This window comes from Magnolia sinica, chromosome 5, assembly GCF_029962835.1.
Source record: "Magnolia sinica isolate HGM2019 chromosome 5, MsV1, whole genome shotgun sequence".
Lineage (NCBI taxonomy): Eukaryota > Viridiplantae > Streptophyta > Magnoliopsida > Magnoliales > Magnoliaceae > Magnolia > Magnolia sinica.
The window spans coordinates 107581092-107600048 of record NC_080577.1 but is presented as its reverse complement, the minus strand read 5'-3'; the positions used below and the strand labels follow the sequence as shown (position 1 = coordinate 107600048).

The 18957-nt window shown below is 40.1% G+C and overlaps 1 protein-coding gene across 1 annotated transcript in view; it reads left to right on the top strand.

Moving 5' to 3' along the window:
* Positions 1–748: 748 nt before the first annotated feature.
* The window catches only part of LOC131247146 (uncharacterized), an 84251-nt gene continuing 66042 nt past the window's right edge, over positions 749–18957 (top strand). The window contains exons 1-6 of the mRNA XM_058247579.1: positions 749–907; positions 9165–9708; positions 16733–16849; positions 17019–17572; positions 17952–18262; positions 18589–18650. Coding sequence (XP_058103562.1) covers positions 9181–9708; positions 16733–16849; positions 17019–17572; positions 17952–18262; positions 18589–18650 — 1572 coding nt within the window. The 5' untranslated portion in view covers positions 749–907; positions 9165–9180. The remainder of the gene's footprint in view (positions 908–9164; positions 9709–16732; positions 16850–17018; positions 17573–17951; positions 18263–18588; positions 18651–18957) is intronic.

Below are 18957 nucleotides of genomic sequence, written 5' to 3'. Positions count from 1 at the left end.
TATGAGTCTTATTCATACTGTTCATCAGCTCTTTTGTTTTTTTTAAAAATCATTTTACAATATAAGTCTAAAAGTGAGATCAAATGGTCTACATGATCAGGATTAAACTCTTACCACTTAAAACTTCTTGGAGCCACCAAAAGTTATGAATGGAGTTGATATTTGTGTTTTCTCTTCATCTAGGTTTAATGAGTGAGCCTTGGAAAAGTTTGAATGGTGAGAATCATTATCACCACCGTTTCTTTTGGTGTGGTTCACTTGATCCTTGCATTGCCTCTATTTTTTGGTTATACTAGAAAATGATTTAAAAATAAAATGTACAATGTCCATAACACCCATTAATCTCGGTGGCCCCACGGAGTTTCCAAGGCAATCCGGTTCCCTACCAATGTGAAGATCGGAGCCCTCCACGAGGATCTATAGGTCAAAAAATGAAACAGATCCAAAACTCAAGTGGGGCACGCCACTAAAAACATTGATGATTGAACGGCCACCATCGAAATCTTAATGGGCCACATAAGTTTTGGATCAGGCTAATGTTCGTGTCTCCAGCTCATCGCAGTGGAACGACGTGAACGGTTTGGATGGTCCATGGGAAGATTTTAACGGTGAATGATTTCATTCCCGCTGTTCACTTTCATATGGCCCATTTGAGACTGTGATCTGCTTCGTTTTCTGCGCTCATAATCAAACTCGACTAATGGAAAACGATTGGCGGGATGGATTTTACACACGGACATTGAGGTCGGCCCCACTCAACTTAGTTGCGTCCATCGCTTCATCCTAGCCGTTCTTTTGTGCAACTCCGTTCTATAAATACCATCACCTCCTCGCCGACATCAAAAAACTAAGAAGAGATCCCATTTCATCTGTTTATTCGGAAGAAGCGCGGAGAATCCGATATCGGGTAAGCTGCCTCCGGCTCACACCGTTTCGGATTTCTCTTTCCCAATCCTCTCTTTTTCTTTTTTCTTTTTTCCTGCAAATTCCTGGCCAGCGTCCATTTCTGGGGGTTTTATTGCATTTATCGGCTTCTAGGGTTTCTGTTTTGAATGTGGGTGTCTAGCAATTAGGGTTTTGCTTTTGGTAAGAGATTGCTGACACAAGATCACATTTCCCTCATTTTTTGTTTTTCTGTTGGGATTTGATATCTGCATCCATTCTTTATCCAATTTGCAATATTGTCTTTACCACATTGGGTAGAGCTTCTTTTTTTTTTTTTCTGTAAATATGCCTTTGTTTTTTCCCCTAATCTCTGTCGTGGAGATTGCTAGAGTAGGATTCTAGGGTTTGAGTTTTGAATATCGAGAATCATGAAATTGGGGGTTTGAATTTACTTGAGGTTGTTTTGAATATCAGGATGTTTTATACTAGGATTTTGCAGGTAATTGTTATCTATTTCAATCGCTGGATTTCAGCTGTCTAATCTCTGGTGTTTTTCGTATTGATATCTATTTCAAGTGTTTGTCTTACAAGTAGGATTCTGATATCCATGTTTTGGATCTTGAGAATCTTGAAATCTTTTTTTTCTTTTTTTTGGGTGTCACAGGTTGTTACTGTTTTAGGGATCTGAGTCCACGGTTCAAGTAGAAATTGCTGCGATCAGATTGACTTATTGTAATACTTAGATTTCAGTTTTTTACTTTTTAATTTTTTATGGAACCTGCTCCCAACCTGTTTGATAGATGCACTGGATTATGATTCACTTCCAAAAGTAAGATTTCGCTGTGAATTTACTGGAGCGGTTCCATCTCCATATCTTAGGAGTCAGGATCTTCATTCAGGGCTTTAACTGGATTTAAACAGTGTAGGAGATTGGAGATTCCTCATCGAAACCCTAAAAAGATCTGGAAACCTCCGGGTGAGCATACAACTGACTGTGTAATTGTCATGCTGGAAGCAAACTTTATTCCCGCTGTTCACCTTGAATCTGGTCCCTTTGCCGGGGACACCCCCCCACCTCTGATTAATGTCTCCCATTTTGTAGATGGCAGACCATAGTTCTGATTTCTTGTGCCTCGTCTAGTAGTTTGAATCCCATCCTCCTATTTCCAGCACATGTTTCTCAGCGATGATTCTGTACCAAAGATCCTCTTGCTCGGAGTCAAATTGCCACCATCATTTGCAAAGGAGGCGCCAGTTTTTTTCTTCGATTCTTCCCAAACCCAGGCCTCCATCATGAATTGGAAGTTGGACATCCTCCTATTTCACTAGATGGAATTTTTTCTGTTCACTATTACCCTACCATAAGAATTCTCGCTGTAATTTTCCAGGTCCCTTTGACACATCTAATGGGATCTTGAAGAGAGAAAGAAAGTATATTGGCAAGTTAGCCAAAGCCGCCTTAATTAAGATGGGACTGACTTAAGATAAGTCATTCTTCTCCATGGGGCAAGCCTCCTTTGAATTTCTCAATAACAGGTTTCGAAGTGGATGCGGCAAGCAATCTAGCTTCTAGTGGCAGGGCCCAATATGATAATGTGAATCTCCGTCTCTTGCATCCCGGTAGATGCAAGAATAAATGCCTGTCTCTTTGACACATTTAATGGGATCTTGAAAAGAGAAAGAAATTATATTGGCAAGTTAGCCAAAGCCGCCTTGATTAAAGTGAAGCGACTGACTGACCAAAGATAAGTCATTCTTTTCCATGGGGCAAAGCCTTCTTCGAATTTCTCTATAACAGGTTCCAAAGTGGATGCAGCGAACACTTTAGCTCCCAGTGGCAAGGCCCAAATATTATAATGGGGAGCTCCCTCTCTTGCATCCCGATATAGATGCAAGAATACCCGCCTGTCTCTTTGACACATCTAATGGGATCTTGAAAAGAGAAAGAGAAAGTATATTGGCAGGTTAGCCAAAGCCGCCTTGATTAAAGTAATGCGACTGGCCAAAGATGAGTCATTCTTCTCCATGGGGCAAGCCTCCGTAGGAGTTCTCTATAATAAGTTCCAAAGTGGATGTGGAAAACACTTTAGCTCCTAGTGGTAGGGCCCAAATATGATAATGGGAGTCTCCCTCTCTTGCATCCCAGTATAGATGCAAGAATACCTGCCTTTGTGTTATTTATCTCGATACCTTGGACATTGTGCTTTCTTTAAATTCACCTTTAAACTAGAGATAGCTTCAAAACATATGAGAATGCCTTAAAAAACCTAGCTAACCTGCCTTTGCCTTGCACATTACGAGTGTTGTCAACCAATTGCTGGTGTGATATGAATATGGATTCACATTCTTGAAACCCTTTGATCCTATAATCTGCTCTACCTAACATCTTGCTCACACCCTCAACATTATTGGATCATTGAAAGAGTAAAACTTCCTGAAGAAGCTTATTGCTTCTTATCTCACAATGCCTGTCTTTTATATATTTTCCATCAACGAATAGCTTGTTGATAATGTTTGCCTTTTTTTTTTTTTTTTTTTTTTTGCTTTTTGCTATCAATGGAAGAAAGGTGTGTTGCGATTGCCTTCTTTGAGCTATAGTTTTGATTTATCATTCCACACGATTTCTTCCCTCAACATCATGTCACTGAGCTCTTTTTGAAAGAGAATTCTTCTCTAAAACTCTTCTTCTATCTGTTCCCCTTCCCTTTCTCTTGAATCCAGACTATCCATAGCTTTAAGAAGAGTTTGTGATCTACCGTTTTCCTCTTCTTTTATTGCTTTACTCCATTCTTATAGGCTTCCCTTTATGAACTGTAATTTCCTTGTTGTTTTAACCCCCTCCCAACCTTGGTCAATTCAAGTTTTCCACTTGGATTGGATCATTTGCATGAATCCATTAGGTTAATGAAGCCACTTGTTTTCCAATTTGAATGGTCTAGGATATTTTTGTCTCCTTCGTTTGGAACAAAATCGGCCTATGATCTTATGCAAGCTTTAGAAGAGTGGATTTTTGTGAGGAAGGGATGTGACTATCCCACACCTTGTCAATCAAGAACCTATCCAATTTGCACAAAACAATGGGCTCTGGTTTGACCTCGTGAAAAGCTGATTGTTGCTTGGCTGGTCCACTAACTCGCTGCGCCCGATGAACCTTGCAAAGCCCCACAACTTGGACAATCTGACATTCCAACCTTGCTTTTCCTCACTGAATCGAATTGAATTGAATTGTCCCATTTATGTCTCTCTGCATTAAGTTTGTCCCAACATTCTTGCTTGAGGCTTCTGTCATTAAGTTTGTCCCAACATTCTTTGTTCGAGTTCCTTTGCTATGCTATGCTTCTTTCCTTATCCATTTATTATACGGGTAGTTACTTTAAACGACAATGATGACATGGTAGTAACCGTTAGTGTCATGTTGAATGTTGAGCAAATAATGTTTTGGTAGCATTTTGACCCTAAGTGCTAGGCCACGGGGTCATTGGACCTATATTTTCTTTATTGAAAGACATGTTTGAGATGTCTTACTGCCTGAAAATTGGAGTGATGGGTTAACAACTTTTTTGGTGGGGAATGAAGTAATTTGAAATGCCAGTTAACAACATTTTTGGTGGGGAAAGAAGTATTTTTAAATTTGGTCGTGCTTTTTCAAGAGTTTATATGCACTTCTTCTTTGCCCGCAGATTACTCTATGATTATAGCTACTAGGGTGTAATTTGTAAGACAACCCCAATACTAATAAGTAAATTACATGAACATGGCAGCATATTGGTACTGGAACCAAGCATTGCTTACGATTAATTTACGTTTTTCCCAGAATCTTGTTGTATCAAGTTCATTATTTTTAAAATAACCATTTCCTTATGTCCTTTTAGCTTAGTCCAAAGAAAAGTAATATGTGATTTTAGGATTTCTAATCTTGGTAGAATTTCGCGAAGCCATGAAACTATATATTGTATGGATAAAAAACACCAAATTCTTTTTGGTGCAGTACCAAAGAGTCCATTTCACAATTTCTAGAAATTATGTTAAGAACATAAAATGCCAAATTCACAAACTATTTTTCTTTGCTCTTGAAGTGGCACGACTCAGGAGCCAAACACTACCTTACAGATTACTAAAGATTTAGTATTAAAAAATTTCAAGGTTGGTAGTTTAATTACATTTTGCATTCTTATAGATACTCGAGACAATATCTTATGTAACAAACTTAAATTTATAATGATTAAATGTTTCATGTGAAAACTATAAAACCAAATATAAGCATCATGGTATGAATGGGGTATTGGATATTTCATATGTATTGCCCGTTAGCTTGGACTTGGGTGCTTCATGATGACTTTCAAAATTGACTCGAGGCTTAAGAGAGTGAACTTCTAGGGAGTCAAGCCAATTGGAAAAATGGCAAAATATATCATTTTTCCTTAAATTGGTGGATGGATATACAAAACGTTTTTCCTAAAATTGGTGGATGGATATACAAAACATTTTTCCTAAAATTGGTGGATGGATATCCAAGGAAGTAGACATTAGTTCCCATGACATGTTATATATGTAAGATGAGCTAGATGTTGTAAGAGGTTGTTAGGATTTTCTTTGGGGCAACAATGAGGTCCAACATCACTTTTTGCTTGAGAATTATGTTTACCACTCCGAATGGGTGAATTGCCATGAGCCAAGTGATCTACCTTTGGGAGTGTAGAGTTTGCAAATGGAAGAGCTTGTCATGAAAAGAATCGACAGATTCCTAATTTCAGAAAATCCAGAACTCTATTTTTTGTGCAATGCTAGGGCCAATTTTTTTGTCTTCTTGATCATTGGCCTATTATGTTTGGTGTAGTTTTAATCAGTCAGAGACAATCATTTTGTTTCAAGTTATGTTGTGTGAAGAGTGCTTGTACGTAATTATGGTGGGAGACAATCATTTTGTTTCAAGTTATGTTGTATGATGAGTGCTTGTACGTAATTATGGTGTTCATTTTTAGGCGAGTCGTAATGGAAACCAATTCTTAGCATAAACCTTAGAGGTTGAAAAACTAATCAAATAATGGAATACTAAGTGCTTTGGGAATGTTGAAGAGGTGAAATGTAAGATTTTCTTGAAAATTTGGAAGTTGGATTAAAAAAGTACCTTGACCACTTTTAGAGGAGCGCACTAGATGTTGGTTTTGCAAGGAGAAAACAAAGGTTTGAGAGTAATTTAGTGTAGACATAAGTCCATGTGGTTTGGTAGAAGGAGAGAAAAATACTAGGAATTCCCATAGTATCGCATTGGAGGATAAAATCAAATTCTAGTGGGAAGGGGGCTGTTATAGAGATCTATGAGGAGCTTTGGGTGTTTTGAAAGGTTGATTAGGGAGATGGATGGTTACAACTTGATTTTTGTAGATTATATGTTGGGGAGTATAGGTGTTTAAACTTGAGGGGATGGATGATGGTTTGCATATGGTTTGACCGTTCCTATATTGATTAACATAGTTTGTTAAAGGTTTTAGAAGGGCTCGAGGAAAGGAGATCCTTCTTCCCCATACTTGTATGTTGTTGTTGCATACACTATGAGTTGTATGCTTGAGCAAGTGCTTTAGGAAAGGTGTGACTAGCATATTTAGGGTTGCTCACTTGCATCTTGGAATTTTCCGTTGCTTAAATGCAATTTGTGGATGATGTCATCCGCTTTATGACACCTTTGGAGAACATGTTAATGCATGAGCATTTTCACATCGGGCTTGAGTGGGGTGGCCTATGGGATGTAGGGGCATTTTCGCACCGGGCTCGAGTGGGGTGGCTTGTGGGATGTAAGGGCACACTCGGGGTGGGTGGCTCGTGTGAGGTAGAACCTATGTGATGTGGGGCCCACGAGGGTGGTTTCTGTCGAGGACCTAACCCATGGGATGTGGGACTTGGGCTATGATATAAAGGATTGATTCGCCACGCTTTATCAGTTCGAGCTTTTAGAACAAATGGTTAGTTGTCTTGCATCAAAGTGGTATCAAAGTGGGATGTCTCGTGTTCGAGACTCCTCACTAGGGGTGATTAATGCAGGGGCATTTTCACATCGGGCTCAAGTGAGGTGGCCTGTGATATGTAGCGACATACTCCGGGTGGCCGACCCGTGTGAGGTGGAACCCGTGTGATGTGGGGCGCATGAGGGGGGTTCGACCGAGGACCTGACCTATGGGATGTGGGGCATGTGTTATGAGATAAAGGGGTTGATTCGCCACGCTCTATCAGTTTGAGCTGTTAGAGCAAATGGTTAGTTGTCTTGCATCACAAGTGCTAACTTTGAAAGCAATCTTGAGACAGTTCCTAGGGGCTAGTGATCAACTTCTTGAAAAATAAGTCCAAGGTGTTTGGTTGAAAAGATAGGCTTGTTAGAGCTTGCATTGATCTGGTATGCAATGTTTTCCGATTCCTATCCAGCTATCTCGCTATTCCCTTTGTATAGACCAACCATGAAAGAGTTGGGAGACCTCGTCGTTGGGAGAATGGAGAAGAGGTTATTGTTTGGTGATCATATGTTCCTCATTAAGGTCCTTTGCATTACCTGTTCTCGTTCTATTGTCCAAAGGGTGTTGCAAATAGGATCAAAAGATGTTGGATAGGATTTATATGTCATGGATTGGAAGATAAAGAGCGTGTAGAAGTGTGAAAGTTGGGGGAAATAGAGGTATCAAGAATTAGTTGTTTTCAATTACAACAAGCACTTCTTAAAATATATATGGTTGTATGGGAACCAAGATGAAAATGTATTGTCCCCATACTGGACCATTGTAGACATGAATTGATCTGTTATGGCTACGGTTATTGTGGGCCAATTTTTTAAGAATGGTCATTGTAGCCCTGTATGGGTTGGGAACGTGGCAGGCAATTATGAACACTGGGAATGAACTCATAAAATCCATTAAACGTAGGGTTGGTACTAGTAAAAGAGTGCGGTATTTTGGCAAGACATTTGGTGTGGAGATCGAATGATATGTTACATTGATATATGCTTCTCTGTATTGACTAGCTCCGATTAAGGGAATTATGGTTCAACACTCAACAATCCTTCAAGGGGCCAAGTGTTGTAGCGTCCATCCTTTCAAAGGTATCTAATGGGTGAGGAAGTCAAGCTTCCATCCATATGCTTGCCACAGTAAAAGGAAGCATTTGGTTAATCCTATGCCCTTCACGTGTGTTGTTTTGTTGGATGACATGGTTTGATAAGGTGTTGATGATTGATTATCTTCAGAGCACACCCACACTAATAATAGGTTTTATCTTGTGTTTATGGGATGCAAAAATAGTTAAATCCTTGTTTGCCCCTCTTCCAAATGCACACTTGGATTGGATGCACTATTTTACCAACTTTTTGGGTGACATTTAATACATGAGTGGATGGAATTGCTCTAGATAGAAGTGCCCTACTTCGGAAAATCCTAAAATTGAACTTTGATGGTTGCTTGAGAGGGAATTCCATGTCACTAAGAGCATGTCTAGGGGGGACCTTTTCTTATAGGGATTGGCTGTAGAGGGAGACCCTTCTAGATGCCTTATTACATGGGCAGAATCAAGGGGGATTTCCTGTGGAGTCTGGCCAAGCGAGTGAAAGGAATAAGAGACCTCCATTAGGGAATGGCCATTGTGGGAATGTTGAAGTGGATGTGCTAGCACATGGAATTGTTTGACAACGCCTTGTAACTCGAGAGGACCGTTTTTGTTGTAATGTTATCTTTCCTTTAAAAATGTTGATCTATTGATAAAGAAAACACTAATTAGTTGCCGGTCAAAACTAGTTAAATTTTGCTATAAGAAAACAATAAAAATAAAAAGAAATAATGAAAGAGTAGAAAATAGAAGAAAGTAAAACTAGGAAAAGTTACCTTCTAATTAAAAAAAGATGTTGATTTTCATTACCTTCAAGAACTTATTGAAATAAGTTAATGTTAGTGGCTCGAGAATAGTACATACAAAATTCAAACAAGTCAAGTGACTCTGATCGTGACTTGGTCATAGTGGTCATCGAAGTCAATTAAATGACAAGCCACAATTCTTGGTATGAGGAGTTTGCCCATCAACTTTGCTTAGATAATTTGGGATTTGAATTGACTCGAGGGGGTTCAGGGGATGATACAAGCGGCTTGAGATATAGCTCATATTCGCGAATTTTGTTTTTCGAACAAATGCAAACTCACATCCCTATTCCCTTTGTAGCATTTGTCCGGGTATCATCTTATAGGATCGATATGCTATTTGAATTTTGGGTGTTGGAAATTTCTCTAACGATGGCTTCGGTTTCCCAGAATTTGAAGCCCAGCCATGGTGAGAAGATCAGGCAAGAAGCCTAAGAAGATGGGTGAGCCAAGAAAGCCCTTGAATTCCTCGAAGAAGATAAAGAAGAAATTTACATCTAAGAAGGAGGCCCTTGTGATGAACAATGCTGCTCTCGCGGTTTCAGTTGCTGCTCCTGAGAAGGCCGCGAAGGCAAACGATGCCTCTCATGCGGCTTTTATTGCCTCTTCTGAAAAGAAGAAGGCTCCTATTGTTACTCCTAAGGCCAAGAGTAGCAAGGCTAAAACGCATGTGGGAAAGAAGGAAACCGCTTCTAACGAAAGGATTTCTGGGTTCATTTTCATGTGCAATGGAAAAACAAAACCGGAATGCTATCGCTATCGCGTCTTTGGCCTTCCTTCAGGAAAGGCAGAGATTGTGAAGAAAATCAAGGGAGGCTCAAAGCTTTTCCTTTTTGACTTTGACTTGAAGCTTCTTTATGGTATATACCAGGCAACAGGTAATGGCGGGAAGAATTTGGAACCATCTGCTTTCGGAGGGGCATATCCTGCACAGGTTATTCTACTTCTTTCCTTTGCTCAAATGCCTCTTTTGTCGATTGATTTATAGATAATTTTCTTTTCTTTTTCTATATTATTAGCATGGTAGAGCTAGCCTTAGAAAAAAAAAGAAGATTCATGGATCGTATCCAATGGGATGTGTTTTCTTGCGGAACACGGCATTACGTACGAGATGTTGTAATTAACTTGAAATATTAAGTCACCGATATACTCTTTCCTTTTTAAGGTTCGGCTTTCTAACACACCAAGGACACTTTCAAACAAGTTAAAGGGAAAGTTCCTACTTCCAAGAGTTAATAATGTGTTTACATCGCCTTCCACTATCTTATTCCCAATGATTTCGTTTTGGACCAACTTTTTAATAGGGAGTCTATTGAAGAACTTGCTCTCTTGAGGCTTCATACAACAACATGGTGTCATTTACATCACAAAATAACTTTTCATCCTAACATGGAGACTATGTCTATATCCCCTTCTACCATCCTAATCCCAAGGACTTTAGATTTGGACAAGTTAACTTTGTGATAGGGAATTTCTTCAAAGCATCTTAGAAGTTTTCTACTAAAGAACCTGCACTTTGGACTGGAGGCTTCACAAAACAACATGGTGTCATTTAGAAAAAAGTAGGCTCCTTTTTTTTTGTTCTTTTTCTGCTTTTTTCTCTTGTGGGACCCCTCTTTAAGATTTCAATGGGTATTCTTTTTTGTGTATGGGCCATGTCGATCCTCCCTTTTGTAACATTTTTTTGGGAAGAACTCAATAGGGACAGATGGGAGGCCCCCTAGTGTGTCGGTGGGGATTTTAACATTGTGAGCTTTTCCTATGAGAAATCTAGGGGTGGGGGTTCTCCAAGAGCATGGGGATTCTTTTTCAGATTGGGTACACTGTCACGAGATGGTGGATTTTGCCATTGAGCGAGGCCAAATTTACCTAGTCGAATGTTTTGGAAAACGCAATGATATCTCGGTTGGATTGATTCTTGGTGTCCGCTGACTGGTTAGAGAGATTTCTTTGGTGAATTGGCGTGGGCTTCCAAGAGTGGTTTCTGATCACAGGCCAATAATGCTTGAGGTTTTTGAAGAGGACGGATCCAAAACCATTTAGATTTGAAGTGACCCGGCTGGGAATAGACAAGTTTTACCCGTTAGTAGCAGACTGGTGGGTTTCCTTTTCGGTTGAAGGATATGTTGGCTTCATGTCATACAAGAAATTAAAAAATGCTTGGAGAAGCTAAAATGATTAAAAAAAGAGGTTTTCAGGCTAAGGGAGGTAGAATTTGACAGGATAGCAGAAGAGATTCAAGCGCTGGACATGTTAGAAGAAGGGGATGCCCTATTGGTTGATGATAGGGCTACAAGGGAAAGCCTTTCTCTCAATCTTGCAAAAAGGGCTAAAGACGAGGAGATGAAATGGCACCAAAGATCTAAAGTGTTGTGGCTAAAGGAGGGAGTCATGAATACCCGCTTTTTTCATAATATTTCCAGTGCCCGTGCTCATGTGAATAGAATTTCTTGCTTAGAGATTGACGGAGCTATTCTTTCTTTTTTCAAGAATCTTTTGACTAGCGAAAATTAGGAAGGCCTAGTTTGGATAACTTAAGACTTTACCAAAATTCCCGCTGATGAATCTTCTTTGCTGGAAGGGCTAGTCTCGGAAGATGAAGTGATTGCAGCTCTTCATTCAATGTGTGGGGATAAAGATCCAGGCCTTGACAGATTCCCCATTCTCTTCTTTTAGAAGTTTTGGCATGTCATTAAGGACATTATGGTTTTTGTGTCTAAATTTTTCGAGCGGAGTCTGCTCTCTTTGGAATTAGTGCATCTTTCATTGCCCTTATTCTAAAAGTTGAGGGGGCTAAACATCTAAAGGACTTAAGACCTATCAGCGTCATTGGAGGTCCTTGTAAAATTTTGGTTAAGGTGCTAGCTTCTAGATTCAGGGAGGTGCTCTCTAAAGTCATTTTGGAAAACCAAAGCGCCTTCGTTGTATGTCGTCAGATCTTGGATAGTTCCTTAGTTGCCCATGAATGCATAGACTCTAGGCACATGTAGAAGAAGAGTGGGTTAGTGTGTAAGCTGGACTTCGAGAAGGCGTACAACCATGTTGATTGAGACTTCTCAGACTATATACTTGACAGATTGGGTTGCGGTTTGAAGTTTAGGGGGTGGATTAGATTTGTGTGCAATCTCCTTCCTTTTCCATTTTGATCAATGGGTCTCCTAAAGGCTTCTTCAAAGCTTTCCGGGGGCTTAGGCAAGTGGATCCTTTGTCACCTTATTTGTTCGTTGTTATTGGTGAGGCCATATGCAGGATGCTATATAAAGGTGTGGAAGGCAAATTTTTAAATGGGTTTAAGGTGTCAATCGCGGGGAGTAGGATATGCAACCTTCAGTATGCTGATGATACGATGCTATTTTGTGAGGCTAGTAAGAGGAAGTGGATAATCTTCAAAAGTTAATTGTGTGCTCTGAAGCGATGTCTAGTTTGAAGATTAATGTTGCCAACTCGGAAATGCTTGGAATCCATGTGGGGGAAGAGGAGTTTCTTATGTTTGCTAGTATCTTTGGTTGTAAGCCCGACACTTTTTCTTCTAACGTATCTTGGATTGCTGCTTTGCATTGGGAGGTCGGCTAAACATCTTTGGGACAGAGTAATTGAGAGGATTGAGAGGAAGTTGGTCTCATGGTAGTGCCATGACCTTTCTTTGGGGGGCTGCCTAACGCTGTCTGAGGTGCCTTTTTTCCAATATGCTCGTGTACTTTATCTCGATTCAAATGCCCCAAATCGGTAGTGGACAGGCCTGAAAAGTTGAGGCGTGATTTTCTTTGGAAGGGGGCCACTGAAGGGAAGAAGTCCCACCTCCTTAGATGGGAACAGGTGTGCAAGCCATTTAAGGAGGGTGTTGTCGGCATTAAACCTTTGGGAGCCATGAATTTTGCTTTGCTTGGTAAATGGATTTGGAGATTTGGGGTCGAAAGGGTAAGCTTTAGAGGGAGTTGATTAATTCTAAGCATAGAAGCCAGAGGGTGGTTGGTCTGTCAAACGATCCTCTCGCTACAGAGCCTCGACCTTTTGGAAAGCGGTGGCGTATATTGAATTCGTTGTTCGTCAAGGTATCACCTACTCGGTGGCTAATGGGCATCGTATCTGATTTCGGGTTGATGTTTGGGGTGGTGACCAACCCCTTGAAAATCAATTTCCTAGTATAACTCACATAGCTCTCGACTGTTTCATTTTAGTGGTGGATTGTTTCTCTTTTTCAAGGGGTTTAGTGGTATAGGTTTTTTTCCTTAGCATAGAAACCTATCGGAGAATGAAGTGGGAGAATTCATATAGCTTTTGAAGACCCTATTCGAATTCAAATTTGCTGACAAAGAGGACTCGATAGTTTGGTAAAAAAGCGCCAACAAGTCATTCTTGGTGAAGTCGTTACTTAGCCTAATTGGGGTTTCGACCCTTGATTCCTTGCCTCACCTGTACCATCATTGGTTCTATGGGGCCCTGCCCTGGGTTGCAGCCTTTATATGGCTTTTGGGCTGGAAGAAGATTCTTACAATTGATAACTTGCAGAGAAGGGTCATGATTCTCGTAAAAAAGCCCCAACAAGTCATTCTTGGTGAAGTCGTTACTTAGCCTGATTGGGGTTTCACCCCTCGATTCCCTGCCTCACCTATACCATCATTGGTTCTATGGGACCCTACCCTGGGTTGCAGCCTTTGTATGGCTTTTAGGCTGGAAGAGGATTCTCACAATTAATAACTTGCAGAGAAGGGTCATGATTCTCCCTAACATGTCTCATGTGCATAAAGAACGGAGAATTGATCGATCACCTCTTTATTCATTGTTCCTTCGCCGGAGTCACTTCCTCTCTTTTTATTACACGGCTTGGGTTATGCCAAGGTTCGTAGAGGATTTTCTTTGAGCATGGCATGGTGGAGGTGCAGACAACTGGGAAAGCCTAGTGGAGATTACTGTTAATGTCGGTGTTGGCGTGTTGTGGTTTATTTGGGGGGCTAGGAACAAATATTGTTTTAAGAATCGTTGTGTGGACCATGTGGATGTCATAAGGAAGGTTGATGCTCTTATTAAGGGTTGGGCTATCCATGTAGTTTTTTTTTTCCTTGCCTTTTGGATTGAGTTTTTCGTTTGCTTGTATTCTTTTCTCACTTATTGCAAGCAATGTTTTAAATATCAACGATATCGGCCAATATATCCCATGATATATCTCGTATCCCACTTGTATGATACAAGATATATACCACATGTTCGATCCAGTGAGCATTTTCAATTTTCAATCCTTTTTGTTGAAATTATGTGAAATCAGTGCCAAATGGTTATAAATCCATTGATTCTTCATGTTTTACATGAAAAATCATGAACTTGGAGCTTTGATTTTGATATCCATTGGTTCTTCATGTTCTCCAATTTTCCTTCAACCAGTTATCAATTGAGATTAATTTCAAAATATTTAGGAGCATATGATGAAACAATCATCACATATACTCTAATTTCAAATTTTGAGTGTAGGTGGTTCGATTTGGAGAAATTTCGAAGTTTTCCCAATTTCCCCCAAATTGCTTGCAATGTTGCACTCCAAATATGAAGTCAAGCATGTTTGAGGGTGATCTATTGATTTGTCAAGTCCTTGTTAATTTTTGAAAAATAAAAAATCATTTTTAATAATATATATATATATTTGAAATTTCCTTTCAACTAGCTGTCAATTGAGACTAATTTTGAAGTATTTAGGAGTGTTTGATGAAATGATCATTACATACTCTAATTGTTATGCATTCAATTTAAATACGTTTGCATTAGTTCAGGCATAGAGTGTATATCTTAGGACCCTATACAAAGGAAACCTATCATGTGCACTTCTTTTTTGAGATGTTATGATTTAAAAGTGTGTATTAAGCCTTTTATTTTATTTATTTATTTATTTTTAATCCTTGAAGTTTCATTGAAAAATTTAGCCATTTTCCCAATTTTCCCCGTGTTTCCCAAAAAGTGCGATAAATTACCCAATACAAACGATATATCCTGTAACTTATATGTATATGTATCCCAAGGATGTGATACGTAACATGATACTGATATTTATCCCAAGGATGTGATACGTAACATGATACTGATATTTTGAACACTGCTTGCGAGTTTCTTAATTAAGTGGCTACTCTCTCTCTCTCTCTCTCTCTCTCTCTCTCTCTCTAAAAAAACATTTTCCTCCTTAAAATGCGCCAGTCTCCCCCCTTGCTTTGTTTTGTCCTTGTGTCAAATTTCTTAAAGAATGTGGGCCTTGGGTATTGCAACCATTCCAAAATGCTCTTTCTGACAATTTCATTATCTTGTTTTCAATTATTTAAGCTTTTTAACGCACCGTCACTCCCAAACAAGTTGAAGGGAAGGTTGTTGCTTCCTAGTGTTAAAAGTGTGTTTAACATCACCTTCTGCCATCTTATTCCCAGTGACTTTGTTTTGGACCAATTAAGTAAGGGCTCTTGGGAGCCTGTAAATGGAGGTAAATGGTAAGGGAATTAGAGGTAAATGTATTGAAAGTAAATGGCTTTCACTCAGTTGTGTTTGGATGGGAGTAAATGGGAGGAATTGGAATGCATTGGAAAATTTTAATATATTCACAGGAACATATGTTATATCCCAAATGAGCTTTAATATCCCAAATTATTGTACGTATGTGATATTTAACAAAATGATTGTAATAAGCCCATTGAAATATATACTTTTGCCAAAAAAGAGGAAATTTCGAGCCTCGGGTGGGGCACAAATGTAAGGATTACAAACAAGCAACTTGCCAACGTTTTTAACCGTCCACTTAGATGGCCAACCTTTGGATAGTTTGAATCATTCTATTGGTGTTGAGGTTTTCAAATCTCGTTCTCAACAATTTCTAGGCTAGAAATTTCTTGGGAGACTTCTTAAATGTTGAGGTTTTTCTCAAGATATTATTGTTAAAATCTCGCCAGAGATAAATTTATTTGAAAATATTATTTCAAATTAATAAATAAAATTTAAATGTATATTTATATAACAAATTATTTAGTTTTGTTTTATTTTATTTTATCAAAAAAAACTACTTCTGAGTCAATAGTATTGCAACATTATTGCAAATTTATTATGATATTTTAAAACCTGCCAAGATTTTGTAAATAACGTCGATAATATCATTTAGTGTATTCTCCTTGATATTATCATGAGATTTTCAAAATCTTGGCAATATTTGTCATACTAGTGGTGGCTATTAATTTTGATGGAAAAAATAAGACGTCTTCCAAATTTGAAAGTTAAAATTAAATGGTCAGGTAGTTCAATTATAGTGAGTTTGGGTATATTCTTCATCTTCCATGGTCCAGATTGGCACAAGTAGTGGATGGGTAACCACACTTTAGAAAAAGGCGGTGAGCTATTACCATACTCTAGCACAAAATAAAAGAAAGGAAAACCTACATACATAATTAACTACTTTTGCTTGGGTCCAGGTTGGGTCTTTGTCAAGTTCATTTTAGCATGACCTAACTCAGACCCATTTAAAAATTGGGTCTGGGTTGGGTCAGTTCAGGTTGATTATGAGAGGACCTAGACCCAACAATTTAGTAACTTGGGTCAAACTGTTGGATCCAGACCTGGTCCCATGGGTCCAAATTTTGGACCCAGACCCACCAGTTTTCGGGTCCAGTCACCCATTGGTCAACCTGAGAACCTGACCCATTTGCACTCCTACCTGTGCACACAGTTCATTGATGCCACATGGCTTGGAATATTTGTTAAAGATGAAATTGTAATCCCTCTTTTTAATTATTTTTCCATTCCTCCTACAAACTCATCACATATATTAGATATTTAAGATCCAATAACTGAGTTTTCATGAAAATAAGGTCCATCAACAATGGGCCTACGATCTGGACAGGCAGGATGAACATAGATAATTTCCCTGATGAGTCACTACTGATGGTGACTGGATGCTTGGTGGATAGTTACATTTACAAGTTTTATCTTCGTGGCAGGTGAAATTTCATATTTACAAGGATTGCTTGCCTCTGCCTGAGAGTTCTTTCAAACATGCGATCCAGGAGAACTATCAGGGGAAGTTCAAATTCAAATCTGAGCTTAGTTCTCAGCAGGTAAGTCGGGAATTCAAACCCTATCGTTGGTCACACACAAAGGAGTGATCAGATGTACTTATTTGGTGTCTGTGTGGCTGTCTCACATGTGGAAATGCCGCAACAGTATGTGAGATCCTAGATGGTTTCATGATGTTTTCCAGTTTCTTAGCATTTGAGATAACTGCAGGTCAAGAAGCTGATTTCCTTGTTTCGGCCGATCCCAACCCAGCAATTGTCACCTGCGAGGCCTGTTCTGAATGATCGACGCCCAGCACCAGCCCGTCTGCCAGCTCCAGAGGAGCCCTATGGGCGCCTGGCACATGCCCCACCAGCCCATCTGCCAGCTCCAGAGGAGTCCTACAGGCACCTGGTGCATGCCCCACTAGCCCGTCTGCCAGTTCCAGAGGAGCTATATGGGCGCTTGGCACATGTCCCTCCAGCCATTGAGCCACCTCGATATGCCCATCGGCAAGTGGGCCTTCAACATCATGACCAGTATGTCCCACATCATGATCATTATGAAACACGTGCTCCACCAATCATGGAGCCGTCTTGGCATGTTCCTCCTGCTGACCAATATGAAACAACAATGCACCTGGCACGTGCCCCACCACCAGTGGACTCTCGAAATGTTCTTCCAGTAGGCCCGCCACCCCCGGTTGATCCATACTATCTAGCTGATGCCCGACGGACCTACTTGCCTCCAAACCCAGTTTTGCCTGAGCATGAGCTTTACAGCAGGTATTGACTTCCCTGACTAGCCTTTTCTTTTCACAGAATTATGTGATGCTTGGGTGGAAGTTTTTGTACTGCAGTGGCGGCCTGGTAATCCAAATTTCCATCTTCCATCTAAACAAATAATCCTGACCTTCTGGTTTCATTCCTCCGTGAAATGTGGACAATTGCTTGTAATCACTGATTTGCATCAGATAACTAGGATAATCTTATTGGGGGAGGTATTCAGGCACAACCCATCTCATGGTGGAGCTGACCAGATCAATGGGTTAGGTTATTGGAAGGTGGTTCCACCTTTTTGAATTGCTGGGCTGAAAATTGCCTCTTGGTCCAATATTGGATGATATCTTTCTTCTTCATTCCACTTTTTGTTTTTTTTGGCAAGCTATGACAGATACAGGGCTGCACCAGATTGGAATCGCCCCCTTGAGAGGGACTATAGGCCATTATATGGTAGGGAGAATGAAATGGCCACACGGCCGAATCATGTGGATTACTTCAGCAACCTACGGGCCATGCAAAATGTGCGTGCAGGATTGCCAGTTGAAACAGGCTACTGGAGGGCAGGCTATGAGGACCCGAATCGTATCTACACGGAGAATTTGGCCCGCCCACAGGCCACTAGCAACACATCGATGGCGCCTGTCTCATCCATCTATAGCTTTGCAGATTCAGTGCCGTCCTACAGAGCTATATGAATTAACATAATTGCTTTTGATACTCTTCACATACAGTATGCCTTTTTAACTGTTCTTATTCTTGTTTTTGGTGGAAAAGCCCCTCTGTATCTCTGAAATTTGAAAATTAGCAGTGGATTTTATTAAGGTACAATTGCAATAGTGTTATGCCCTTGGGGTTTTTCATATCTAGACGGCTTCCTTTATAAATATGGTTTAACTTGTCATCCGAGATGCTGGATGCATACCGGTACCAGCCATGAACGAGACAATTACAACCTGATATGTGGATTATACAACCCTGCATTGGTGTGACTGGTACGGTACATCGGAACTGGTTTGCAGGCTATGGTAGGAAGGCCTCTAAAGGGAAAGGTGCAGTTGTTGGGTTTCGCCTCTTCAGCTATGTAATAGTTTGAACTCTTGTCTCTGCAACTGGCCTCTTCCGACAGTCTTGCCTTGCAATCTTTTGGCAGGGAGTCTTGTCCTAGTCTGTTGCGCAGAGGATTTTCGAATTTTGGTAGGCAGCAGTCTTTAAGGGGGCTTGTACCTGTGCTGGTTTTGAAACTACTTGACAGGACCATCAAATCTGAGGTGGAACCTAATGATTGGTGGATGGTCTATGACACTGTTGGCAGTGACCTGCTAGCCACTCACCTCTTAGGTGATGAGGACCGTTTAATAGTACTTGGGACCAGTTTGGTTGTTGGGGAA